Source organism: Dama dama, chromosome 11 (genome assembly GCF_033118175.1).
Source record: "Dama dama isolate Ldn47 chromosome 11, ASM3311817v1, whole genome shotgun sequence".
NCBI classification, from domain to species: Eukaryota; Metazoa; Chordata; class Mammalia; order Artiodactyla; family Cervidae; genus Dama; species Dama dama.
The window spans coordinates 60255106-60268951 of record NC_083691.1 but is presented as its reverse complement, the minus strand read 5'-3'; the positions used below and the strand labels follow the sequence as shown (position 1 = coordinate 60268951).

Here is a 13846-nt window from a genome sequence, read left to right as displayed (position 1 = left end):
GTACAGCGTGGGGTCAGGTTGGGGATGCATACATGGACATGCGTGACAAACAGCAGACACACACACAGCCCACGGCAACCAGGACTTGAAAGGTCAAAGGTTGTGGACACTCCCCACTTGGCCACTGCCCGTGACACATTCACTAGATACCTACGGCACATCAGCTATCAGCCCCAGAGAAGACGCAGGAAGCCCCAAGTGTGCTCCACTCCAGGAACCGGCCACTGACCAGCCGCCCCAAACCCAGAGTCCGGGAGCCTCAACATCTGTTCGGTTGTTGGCAGAGTCAGGGGCGGGGTGTAGGGGTGTAGGGGGGCAGGTGCCTCTGGGGGAAACCCAGAGAGTCTCGGAGAAAGAAACAGGGCTCAGGCTCAGTTGTAAAGAGAAGTCCTCTGGGGAGCCCTGCCTCCTGCCACATGGTGAGACGAGGGAGTGACCCACAGGTCAACCCCACCTGAATTCAGAAGACTGTGGGGCAGCCTCCTTCTCTTCAGAAGAGGGGCTTCAAGGCCAGGGCCCCAGGGTCTGGTGACGCAAACCACAAAGAGCAAGAGAAGGGTTGGGAGTCTGGCCTCACCTTCACCTGCAGGGGGGCGGGGCTGGGGCGTGGCCTCACCTCCACCTGCAGGGGGCGGGGCTGGGGCATGGCCTCACCTCCACCTGCAGGGGGCGGGGCTGGGGCATGGCCTCACCTCCACCTGCAGGGGGCGGGGCTGGGGCACTGTCTCACCTCCAGGTACAGCAGCAGGAGGGGCTGGGGCAGGACCTCACCTCCAGGTACATCAGGGGGGCGGGGCGGTGGGGGGGGTCTCACCTCCACGTATAGCAGTGGGAATATCCCAATCTTGTCTCTCAGCTTGCCCTCTGCCCAGTTGTCATCCACTCTTCTGATTACGGTCAAGACTTCATCCTGGAAGTGGCCCATGGAGACAAGCCCAGGGACATGCACGAAAACAGACAGAAACAGAACCAAGAGATCAGTCAGTGTCACTGATGCTGAGGAAAGACTCTAAGTGATGACTCGTTATGAGATCTGACATGAAAACTGTTCATCCCCACATCTTCACCCGCGATCGCTTTTCCTCTCTGGTATTGATTTTAGAGGCCAAGACACTCCAATGGAAGTGTATGGCAATTACAATCTAGTGAGCACTTTAAAATTCATGTTCCTAGTAATTACTTATGGATAAGATTGTTTTCAATAAATATAAATTCAACTAATCCTTTCTGTGTTTCTACCTCCATCAAAGCACAAAATATGACCCAATCTAATTCATTTACTTAGAGTTGTGGAAGTCTGAACAAGCCTGTTAAATTCATCATGCCAGACGGTATCAAGGATAGAGGCAGAAGGCGGACAGAGGCAGAGACAGGAGAGTTGTGAAGCAGGGAGACAGGTGGCCAGAGAGGGTGGCCCCACCTAATGCCCACACAGGTGCCTGAAGCTGATAGGACAGTCGATGAGGTTGGCAGAGGACGAGGAGCAAGGGGACGACCTGCCTGGTGCACCCACAGGTGCAGGGACAGCCGACAAGGTGGGGGGCGGGATGAGGAGTGAGGGGATGACGGGCAGCAGCGAGCATCGGGGCCCAGGCTGGTGAGGCCAGGGGAACAGTGGAACTACTCAGGGGTGACCAGGAGAGCCCTGAGGCCACAGTGAGCTCCACTCAGATTCAGCCAGAGGGTGGAGCTGAGATCCTGCCGATGGCGCAAAGGAAAAGACAACTGCAGGCTTCTTATAAGTCAGCACTTTTGCGAAAGCAAAATAAATCAAACAAAAAAAGACATTTAATTTTGTAAAATTAAAAATAAAAAAATGCCAGATTAATTTTGGTAAAAAAAATAAAATACACAATATCCACACTGTTATTTGAGACTGGTCAAGAAATTAGACTCAAAGAAATAAAAGAAAAAAAATAGGAAGTACAAATACTGGAAAAAAGACCATACGATTTTCTACCTAGAAAAACAGAGTATCAATTAAAAATTAGAATAAGTAAGAACTTGAGAAAAAGCTGCAAATTTTAAAATAAATACATAAAAATCATTGGTTTCCCCATCTACTGCCAATAATCAATTAGAAAATGTGATTAAAATTGGCTAATCATTAAAAAAATAAAGTTGATTCTCTAATTCACTGTATATGTCAAAATTAATTCCATAAGTATTAATGATTTAAATGTTAGGGAAAATAAAAATTAAAAAACCTTAAAAGTCCAAGAAGAAAATATGGATAGATGTTTTAATCTTGAACTGGGGATGGTCTTAAGAAGTAAATAACAAAGATTTGGCTAGAGAAAAATGAAATCCTCTACGTTAAAAACAGCAAGAAAAAGACAAAAAGGCAAATACTCTAGAATACTTGCAGAGAATTGGAAAGAAAGACTGAATATTCTTGCTACATGAGGACTTAGAGACACAACAGGAAAAAGAGATAAATAAATAGCTTAAAAGGAAAACAGGCCAAGGGCAAAAATCACATAATTTACAAAAAGGAAGGAAACCAAACTGCTGTTAAATACATTTTAAAATGTAATACCTAACATTCAAAAAGTACAACTTTAGAGAGGAAAATTCCTTCTCTCCTCTTTGTTCTTTGGGTGTCTATCAGATAAGCAGGGATGAACATAAGCCAGCCAGTGTGGTCAGTGTGAAGTCTACAGGCACTTGACCACTGCTGTCAGGGATATAAACTTATGGCGGCAGTTTGGCTATCAAATGTGAGACCCTGCATACACACTGATCTGAAAGAACATTTCTAGAGCCTCTTTCTTAAGAAGATCAAAGACATGCAAGAAGATTCAGCTCTGAACATGCTCATTACAGTGTTTGCTCAACTAGAGAAAAACTAGAGACAAACGTACAAAGAGGGTTAGTTCGATAAATTACGATATGTCCACCAATATGACGCCAGTCACCCAGTCCTGCCTAAGGAGGATGGGAAGGTGGAGATGCTCACAGTCTGAAGGTGCAGCAATTCAGAAGATGGGACCCTAAAAACAGAACCTCTTCTCCCCAACTAAAAAGCCAATTTACAGCAGCACCCTTTACGTGGTACATTGTGTCTGAATATCAAAAAGGAAAAAAAATCACTAGATGTCCTAAAAGGCAAAAAACAGTTTGAAGACAAAGAGCAAGCATCAGAACCAGACTTAGATATGGAAGGAATGTTGGAATTATCAAACAAGGAATTTAAAACAACTATGATTAATATGCTAAGGGCTCTAATGCATTAGGTAGGAAGCATGCAAAAACAGGTAGGCATTGCAAACTGGCAGGTGGTAAGTCCAAGAAAGAACTAAAAAGAAATGCTGGAGATCAAAAACAGTGCAACAGAAATAATGACTTTTAGAGGCTTATTAGTAGATTTAACACAGCTGAGGAAAGAGTCTCTGAGCTTAAGGATGTCTCAATAGAAACCTCTCAAACTGAAAAGCAAAGAGAAGAAAGACAAATAAATAAACAAAAATCCATAACAGAATGGAATATCCAAAAATTGTGGGATAACTACAAGAGGTGTAATATACACATAATGGGAATATAGAAAGAAGAAAGAAAAAATAAACAAAAGAAATATTTGACACAACAATAACTGAGGATTCTATACCCTGCAAAATAACTCCTTCATCAATAGTGAGGGAGAAATAAAGGCTTTCTGAGACAAACAAAAATTCAGGGAATTCGTTGCCAGGAGACCTGCCTTGCAAAAAATGTTAAAAGAAGTTCCTTAGAGAGAAGAAAAGCTGCATAGGTCAAAACCTTGAATCTACATAAAGAAAGAACATAGGAGAAGGAATAAGTGAAAATAAAAGAAAAAATAGTTCAAAATAATAATAGCAACAATGAATCTGATTAAATATATCTATCTTCCTACCACATATATGTATATCTATGTATACATAAGCATATATTACAAGTGTGTAAGTATATTGGAGAAGGGCACGGCAACCCACTCCAGTGTTCTTGCCTGGAGAATCCCATGGACAGAAGAGCCTGGTGGGCTACAGTCCATGGGGTTGCAAAGAGTTGAACATGACTGAGTCACTAACACACAGACAGATGTAAGTATATATAACATGTATATTGACATACATGTTAAATGAATATCAGCAATGACACAAAGGACAAGAGGAAGGAATTAGGAATATTTTATTATTATAAGGTACCCACACTGTATAGTGCTATTTGAAAGTGGACTTGGATTAGTTGTAAATGTGTATTGCAATCTCTAGGGCAACCACTAAAATAATTGTTTTAAAGGTACAACTGAGATGCTAAGACAGGAGAGAAAATGAAATCATATAAATTGCTCAATTAAGACTATAAAAGGCAGAAGAGAGTAGAAAACAAAATAGGAACAAAAATCAAAGACAACAAATAGAAAACAAACAAAGGTGGTAAATATTAATCCAACAATATCAATAATCCCTTTTAATAGCAATAGTCTAAATGTACAAATTGAAAGAGAATGTCATGGTGGATTAAAAATAAACAAGACCCAACTATATGTTGTCTACAAGAAACCCACTTTAAATATAAAGATACATATAAGTGAAAAATAATGAGATAAGGAAAGATATACCACACTGACACTAACCAAAAGAAAGCTGCAATAGCTATAAATGAGAGACAATGCAAATCACTAATATTAGTAATGAAAGAGGGGACATGACCACAGATACCTTGGGCATTAAAAAGATAGTAAAGAAATATTTCTATGCCCACAGATTTAATAAACAAAATGGGCCAATTTCTTTAAAGACACAATCTGCCGAAATTCACACAAGAAAAATACTAATAGACAATCTGAATAAGTCTGTTATCTGTTAAAGAAATTGAATCAATAATTAATAAACTTCCCAAACAGAAAGCACCAGACCCAGATGAGTTCACTCATGGATTCTACCAACATTTAAGGAAGAAATTATGCCAAATTCTCTAACAATTTCTTTCAGAAGACAGAAGCAGAGTGACCACTTCCTAACTCATTCTACGAGGTCAGCATTATAACATACACTTCTCTAAAGAAGATACACAGATGGTACATGAAATGATCCTCCACATCATACGTCATCAGAGATATGCAAGTTAAAACAACCGTGACATGCCACTGCACACGATTAGTAATAGAAAGGCCAACATCTAGAACAATGGCAACATCAAAAGGATTGTAAAAGGATCAGTGGTTACCAGGAGTTGTGGGGGAGAGTGGTGGCTTGTGCAAGCTTCAGATGGGAGGGACTGGCTGTGGGGAGAACTGGGTCTTGCTCTGGTGGGCAAGGCCACATTCAGTAAATCTTTAATCCAATTTTCTGCTGATGGGTGGGACTGTGAGCCCTCTCTATTAGTCGTTTGGCCTGAGGCGGCCCAGTCCTGGAGTCTGCAGTCTCTATGGCAAGGCTATGGGCTGGACTGTGCACCAGCAAGTGACCAACTTCCTGATATCACTGAGGCTAGTTCCCACCGTTCTGCTCTGCTCCAACCCGACCCACACCAGGGACACAACCTCCGTGAGGAGTGCTGAGAGCTGAGTGGCACCGCAGAGCCGCCAGCACCTAGTTCCATGGGTCCTGCCAACAGTTACACCTTCTCCCACCACCAACACAGGATCCAGAAAATGATGCCTGGGTCCTGTCGGGCCTCAGATTTGCTGTCATACTTCATAGCCTAGGGCCGGGGTAGGCATCTGCTCTGTAGCCTCTTGAGAATGTGAAGAAATGCACCCCCTGGAACCCCAGCTGCACTGGACAGGGCAGGCCTGAGTCCAGGGCACAGTGCACTGCTCACGGGGGTGCTGAGGCCTCCGCGAAGTCAGCTGAGCAGTCGAGCAGGGAACTCTGGATGGCACCACTGAAGCTGCAGATTCTCCAGCCTGGGCCAGGAAGTTGGCATCTCAGGATCTGCTGGCCGTACCTTCTCTGGCTCGTGCTCAACTCTGCTCTTTTAGGATGGGAGCTGCCAGAGACGCAGGAGGAGAGTGGGTGAAGGGGTCTGGGTGAGGGCCAGCGAGGCCGGATGGAAACTGCCGCCAGCAGGCAGGTTGGCTGGAGCCCGGTTCCCCAGCGCTGCCCAGGGTGGAGCAGCAAGTGTCCTCTTCCTGATGCCAGGACACTGGTGAAGGGTTGGAGAGAGGGACAAGGTCTGGGCCAATCTGGCTGCGTCAAGGGTTTTCTGGATGAAAGTTGCTTCTGTGACATCTTTCCACCTTCAGACACACAACTCTGCTTCACTCTCAGGCTCCCCGGCAAGTGCTCCTCTCGCGGGTCAGTGGATCCCCTAGGCCACCTCCCTGTTCCAAGCTCAACCAACATAGAGGGCCAGGGCCCAGAGGCAGAGCTCAGGGTGGTCCTGAGTGGCCTTGAACACACACTGGTCATGTGAGGAGTGGACCGCCTTTCTGCTCAGGCTCAGCGGGCAGCACGTTGGCAAAGGAGTCAGGCCCCACCTCAAGGGGCTTTAACTGCATTTCTAATTAATTTACCCAACTCTCCCATGTTTGTAGGGTTCTCCTGTGGCTCAGTGGTAAAGAATCCTCCTGCAATGCAGGAGACACAGGTTCAATTCCTGGGTCTGGAAGATCCCCTGGAGGAGGAAATGGCAATCCACTCCAGCATTCTTGCCTGGAGAATCCCATGGACAGAGAAGCCTGGTGGGCTACAGTCCATAGGGTGGCAAAGAGTCGGACACGACTGAGCAATGAAGCGTGCATGCACAAACCCCTGTCTGTGCGTGACTCCTGCCAGGGAAAAGCCAAGCTGCAGACACATGAGTCTGTTAGGAAGCCCAGGCCTAAGGCTTTTCCTCCCTGACTTGCCAGGAGATTGGGGTCTCTGCCCGCACCCAAGTCCCGGACACCACAGGGTGGCTGGCTGAGTACACTGCCCCCAATACCCTGTCAAAGGGACGTCTCACACGCTGAGAGCCTGGCCCACACCTGGAGAGTTCCCGCAGCAGCTCCAAGAAGACCAGCCCTGGGGGCTGGACCGTTTCCTAAATGTGCTGTGGGGTGGATCACACATGGGGAGCCCAGCTACTCGGCCCCCTCTTTCCCTGCAGCCACATGGTCTCCCAGAGGCAACGAGAAGCAGAGACGAGGAGAGGCCCTTCAGAAATGCCTTGAGAGCGTTGTGACCGCCCTCAGGACGGAGGACACACGGGGGCCCAGGCTCCTCACAATGGGCACTGTGGCCTTGACCTGGGGGCTGAGGGCTTCCACACCCCTGCAACCCCACCCAGATGCAGTCACCAGGATGAGACGGGCGCAGGGGACCCATCTGGGGACTCAGCTCCAGTGTGTGTGTCTGTGGAGGAGGCCCAGCCTCATGGAGTTTCCTGGGCAAAGGCAGAAAGGACAGGAAGCTGTGGGCGTGGAGGCGAGCCCCCAATTGGTGCCTGTTTTGAAACTGGCTCCCAAAATGCCTTTGTTCGTTGAATCCTATCAACCCCATTTTATAGTCAAAAAAGATACTCAGAGGTAAAGTAAATGATTCAAGTGAAAGTAAAAGTGTTAGTTGATCATTCGTGTCCAACTCTCTGTGACTCCGTGGTCTGTCCATGAAATTCTCCAGGCAAGAATACTGCAGTGGATTGCCATTCCCTTCTCGAGGGCATCTTCTGGACTCAGGGATTGAACCTGGGTATCCTGCACTGCAAGCAGATTCTTCACCATCTGAGCTACCAGGGAAGCCCAGAGTACCCAAAGTAAGAGATAAAAGTGAAGGTGTCACAATTTGAATCCCATCTCACTCAGGAGCTGACACTCTGAATACATTTGATTTCTATCCCTGATCAGAACTTGCTTTGGGATTAATGCTGGGCCAATTCATGAAGCAGAGAATCCCCTCATTGAGGAAGGACCAGTAAATACTCAGCGGTGGAGGAAGGCCGTAGGGAGGGTTTGGCGGAGCTGCCAGCAGGAGGGGTGTCTGCCAGAGTCCGGACAACAGTGGGGCTTTAAATGGGCTTGGTCGGCTCGGAGCAGCCAGCCCAGCCCCACCCTGGCACGTGGAGGGCACTGTCACGCGGGTGACAGTCCGGAGGGACTGGCTGCAGAGCGGGATGCTGCCCTGCTGTCTGTCACCTTCAGTCGTCTCACCCACACATGCCCAGCTCGTTGGAGTGGGACTGCTATGAAGTATAAATTGTGCTTTTTATAGCTGCTCTACCTACGAGAAGTAATTATGCATTCTCTTCTTCAATGAAACAAAGACTTTGGTTTTAGAATGACTTTAATTAATGCAATTTTAACAAGACTGTTCAAGAGCTGACATCGAAGGTAAGAATCTTGCTTTGATGCACATGCCTCATGCCTTTTAAAACCTCATCCGTCCCACCACAATGCTATTTTTTTAAAGGGAAGTTAGCACCATCCGTGGATTTTAGATGCTCCTTCTTTCCTTGCTGAGTCCAGAAAGGAACATATCCAAACAGCAAAACACTCCCTGGAGGCAAAACCAAGCTGGTCAGAGCCACATGGTCACTCAAGGTGGTGAGATTGAGGCTGTTAGAACCAGTATTCCAGGCCAGTGGAGGGAAGCTCAGGCTGTCACGCAGGGTGGCAGGGATGGGGGTGGAGGGGGGGCAGTGGTGGCTGGAGGGGAGAGAGGAGAATGGGCAGGTGCTCAGACAAGCAGGCTGTGCCCTAACTTAAGGGGTGTGGAGTGGGTGCTGGTGACACGCCTGTGTGAACACAGTGGGGAACACGGCGGGGCCACAGCAAGGTCTTCACCAAGAAGCATGCCCTGCCATCTCCAACTCTCCACGTCAGTCCATGGATTGAGAGAAAGAAAGTCCTGGAAGAGCAGCCCGAGGGATGTGTGGCCCACCGGCTCCCACACCTCCGCTCCCTAATCCGGGCTCAGAGTCCCGGGAAGACCGGGGGCCACCCGCCTTGACGGCACAGTCCAGGATGCCAGGGGCCCCCGTGATGTAAAGTGGCAGCAGTACCACCAGAAGGTGAGTCTCAAGGACCCGAGTTCGCACCTTCTCCACGAGGCAGCTTTAACGTCTCTTTTGAAATACGACACATTACCTGCCGCCTTGACCAGACACTCCGCACACCTCCTGGGTGACCCCACTGCCCATCACTCTCAGGAACTGTCCCCTGCACTCCTGCCCTGTCTCCCCAGCCGACCTCAGGCTTGTTGGTACAGCCCGGCTCCCAGCGGGGCCTGGCTCAGCACGTTTTGCCGGTGAGCAGCCAGGTGCCCCTTTGTCCTTTGACCAGTAGGCTCTGGACGTCCCCCCGGAGGTGAGGGTCCCAGGCAGAGGCTGGCACATATGAAGCGTGTGATGGAGGAGGAGGACAGGGAGGCTTCTCCCTTCTCTCACGGGGCAGAGATGCTGGCGGCTCCCGCACTGCAGCTGTCCACTCGGTGAGCCTCCTCCACAAAGGCTGTGAGGAGGGCCCACCCCGACCTTGTCAGCCGTGACGGGTCTGTCTCCTCACAAGGGCTCAACCCAACCCCCAAGGGGCGGCTCTCTTGATCCTTACAGCACAGAGCGCCAGGGCCCAGGGGTCTCAGGGCAGGCTGGGCAGGGGAGTGGGCATCAGGGTCTCTGCTGCCTGACCTCATTTGGCAGCCCGCGCTCCAACCTCAGAGGGGGACGCCTAGTGCTGTGTTCAGGGAAGCTGCAGGGCCGGGTGACAATCGCAATGAACAGCCTGATGGAAGGGAAGTAGAGAGAGTTAAACGTGAACGAAAAGAGATCATTCACCTTCGGGCTGAACAATGGAACGACCTGCACAGAACAGGCCAACTTTGCTCAAAATGGAGCACGGGGTACTCACATCCCTGCACAGCGCTCGGCACCACAGCTAAGCTCGGCTCTGAGCAGAGGAGAGGCTCACAGTGAGCTGGGACCTAGCTCTGTGTTTACAACTGTGTGTGGGGAGAGACTGGAGAAGGAGACACAGGACAGGACACGGGAGAGGGGGAGGACTGTGCAGCCCCTTAGAGCTGTGGCTTTGCTAGACACCCGCTGACCGGAAACCCCCTCCACAGGTGGAACCTGTCCACTCTGGCCAGGCATGGTAGTAACCACTTGCGTTAGTTATCTCACAATAGGTGATACCAACAGGGAGCTTGGAACCAAGAAGTTACCATCAGCTGGAAGAATTTGGGAGGAGATGCCAGCCCCTAATAAGCTCTGCCAACCTCCCAGGAACCCTGGTGCTGGAATCCATCTTGGCTGAGAGAGGCACGCGCCACCAACAAGGACCCTGAGTCAGACCAAACACAGGCCAAGCAAGATGACTGGCCAGAAACAAGCTGGTAAGTAACTCCATTACCATAAAACCAGGGGCTGTGAGCCACATGGAGAGTGGCTCTCCTGGGGTCCTGTTGTTCTCTGCCTGGGTGCCCTTCCTAGTTAAGTCTTGTGCTTTTTCAGCACATGTATCACCTCAGACAATTCATTTCTGAGCATTAGACAAGAGCCCACTCTCAGGCCCTGGAAGAGGCCTCCCTCCTGCAACAGCTTCAACATCAGGAAGACAGGCTTCCGGGGACCCTGGCAGGCAGTTGTGAAGATCAACAATGAATCGATGATGTTTCCGAGGTCTAGGTGCCATGGCCCTCCCAGCCCTGGACTGGGAAGAAGTGAAGCAGCCAGGAAGCGGGGACGTTCACAAGCCCTGACTCTGCAGCCTCTGTGCGTTGACACTGCACCCCAAAGGCCGGGAGGCTGGAAGCCAGGCCCCTCCATGTCTCACTCGGCCCCCAGGACAGTTCAGTTCAGTTGCTCAGTTGTGTCCGACTCGTTGCGACCCCATGGACTGCAGCACACCAGGCTTCCTTGTCCATCACTAACTCCCAAAGCTTGCTCAAACTCATGTCCACTGAGTCAGTGATGCCATCCAACCATCTCATCCTCTGTTGTCCCCTTCTCCTCCTGCCTTCAATCTTTCCCAGCATTAGGGTCTTTTCTAATGAGTCAGCTCTTCCCATAAAGTGGCCAAGGTATTGGAGTTTCAGCTTCAGCATCAGTCCTTCCAATGAATATTCAGGACTGATTTCCTTTAGGATGGACTGGTTGGATCTCCTTGCAATCCAAGGGACTCTCAAGAGTCTTCTCCAACACCACAGTTCAAAAGCATCAATTCTTAGGTGTTCAGCTTTCTTTATAGTCCAGCTCTCATATCCACACATGACTACTGGAAACACCATAGCCTTGACTAGATGGACCTTTGTTGGCAAAGTAATATCTTTGCTTTTGAACATGCTGTCTAGGTTGGTCATAGCTTTTCTTCCAAGGAGCGTCTTTTAAAATCATGGCTGCAGTCACCATCTGCAGTGATTCTGGAGTCCCCAAAAATAAAGTCTCTCACTGTTTCCATTGTTTCCACATCTATTTGCTATGAAGTGATGGGACCAGATGCCATGATCTTAGATTTCTGAGTGTTGAGTTTTAAGCCAACCTTTTCACTCTCCTCTTTCACTTTTATCAGGAAGCTCTTGAGTTCCTCTTCACTTTCTGCCATAAGGGTGGTGTCATCTACATTTGAGGTTACTGATATTTCTCCTGGCAATCTTGATTCCAGCTTGTGCTTCATCCAGCCCAGCATTTCAAATACATGATGTACTCTGCATAGAAGTTAAATAAGCAGGGTGACAATACACAGTCTTGACATACTCCTTTCCCAATTTGGAACTAGTCTGTTGTTCCATGCCAAGTTCTAACTGTTGCTTCTTGACCTGCATACAGATTTCTCAGGAGGCAGGTCAGGTGGTCTGATATTCCCATCTCTTGAAGAATTTTCCACAGTTTGTGATAGAAGAAGTTTCCACAGTCAAAGGCTTTGGCATAGTCAATAAAGCATAAATCAATGTTTTTCTGGAACTCTCGCTTTTTTGATGATCCCACAGATGTTGGCAATTTGATCTCTGGTTCCTCTGCCTTTTCTAAATCCAGCTTGAACATCTGGAAGTTCATGGTTCATGTACTGTTGAAGCCTGGCTTGGAGAATTTTGAGCATTACTTTGCTAGTGTGTGAGATGAGTGCAATTGTGAGTAGTTTGAACATTCTTTGGCATTGCCTTTCTTTGGGATTGGAATGAAAACTGACCTTTTCCAGTCCTATGGTCACTGCTGAGTTTTCCAAATTTGCTGGCATATTGAGTGCAGCACTTTAACAGCATTATCTTTTAGGATTTGAAATAGCTCAACTGGAATTCCATCACCTCCACTAGCTTTGTTCGTAGCGATGCTTCCTAAGGCCCACTTGACTTCGCATTCCAGGTTGTCCCCAGGACAAGCGCACAGGAATTACGACTGGTTTGCCACTGACTGGGTCCCGAGGTTTCAGTGGAGCCTCATATGGCCCAAACACATGCATCCACCCCCAGACCCTCCAAGAAGGGCCAGGACGGGCTGGTTTCTGGGCCCAGCTCCCCCTCCAGGATATGACAGAGGTCTCTGCCATGGTCTCCCCAGCAAGCCCCCTCCAAGGGCCCACGAGCCCTGCACACCCGTGACTTGGGTAACAAGGGTCCTGCCCCCACTACCAGAGAGCACCTGTCGGTGGGGCTGGGTGCCCCCTCTTCCACCTGGCAGACTCTCAGTAAGGAGAAACCACTTCTGTCTCCATCGGGGCAGGGCCTAGACTCACATGCTCACCCAGGCTCCCGGCTGGGGCTGTGGTCAGGGGACGGCTGCGTTCGAACACACCTTACCTTGCTGAAGCTCAGACAGTCTTTGTCCTGGTCTCTGTCCTTCATCTCGAAATCATAGAGTGCTTTGCCCTGGGGCGGGGCTGGGGGCAGTGGCCGCACGCTCTGGACGAAGCCAGCAGGCAGGAGGCCGTGGTACCAGAGCTCGTCACCCCGGCGCTGTAGGACGACAGCATCTCCTTCTCCGCACCTGAGTTCCCCAGGCTCTGTCCCCTCGAGGTTGAGCAGGGCTTTGCCGGCAGGTGGTGGGGGAGGGCCCTGGAAACAGAACAGGTGTTACTCAGCAGCTGTCTGGCCAGTGTCTGACCTGCGGGGCCCCCAAGTCTCAGAGCCCAGGAAGGGGGATACCTCTGAGGAATACAGGGTACTGACAGCCCACCAGGTATGCACAGTGCTTGGGACAACAGCCTAACTCGACTCGCCCCAGAAACATGGGCCACGCCCTGCTGGGCGGGGTCTGCAGAGGGTCCCCAGACATGCCCCAGGCCTCCCTGAGGGCTGCCACACGCTAAGCTGGAAGGATGCTGAGGAGGAGCTGGGAGACCTTCATACAGACTCTGAGAGGGACACGGCCCCTACCCGGGCTCTGGCTCCAGACGCTTTGCCCACCACTGTATGCTGACTGCTCATCCCCTGGGTGCCATCCCCCCTGCTGCATTCCCGGCTACCACCATCACACAGGACAGTGACTCAGAATGTGTGTCTGGGGGGTTTCAAGCTGAAAGGACAGACTTGCTGGGCTGTTTCGCACCCTCCCACATCACCGCTGCAGGGCCTGGGGGCACAGGCTCCAGGCCCACCAGGGGGAAAGGCACCTCTAGGGCTGAGAGTGCTCATGAGGGGTCCCGGCCGCCCCACCACCCCACATCTCGCCCGCCATGGCCCCTGGCTTCCGGAGGTCAGAGAGGTCTCATCCACAAGAGCCTGAGGCAGGTCCTCTTTAGGTCTCGGGATGCCCCCATCCTCCTGTCAAAGGTCATCGAGCCCACTGCCCTTCTGATCTGCCGTCTGGCCTTGAGCCACCCTCGGGCCCCCCTGCTCTTGGGTAACACGGGTCCACTGAACCCCACACCTTGCGCCTGGGGCACCTGCCAACTAACCCCCAGTCTGGTTTGTGAAGGCCAGGGCGCCTGAGTTTCTCTCCTGCTTCTCTGCAGTGGCCAGTTCCCACGGGT

At 50.0% G+C, this 13846-nt stretch overlaps 1 protein-coding gene across 2 annotated transcripts in view; it reads right to left on the bottom strand.

Annotated features, from left to right (window-relative positions):
• SH3RF3 (SH3 domain containing ring finger 3) overlaps positions 1 to 13846 on the bottom strand; it is a 159579-nt gene that overhangs the window by 66414 nt on the left and 79319 nt on the right. For both annotated transcript variants that reach the window (XM_061155366.1, XM_061155367.1), the window contains exons 2-3: positions 12675 to 12929; positions 815 to 910 (exon numbers count right to left, since the gene is read on the bottom strand). In XM_061155366.1, coding sequence (XP_061011349.1) covers positions 815 to 910; positions 12675 to 12929 — 351 coding nt within the window. The remainder of the gene's footprint in view (positions 1 to 814; positions 911 to 12674; positions 12930 to 13846) is intronic.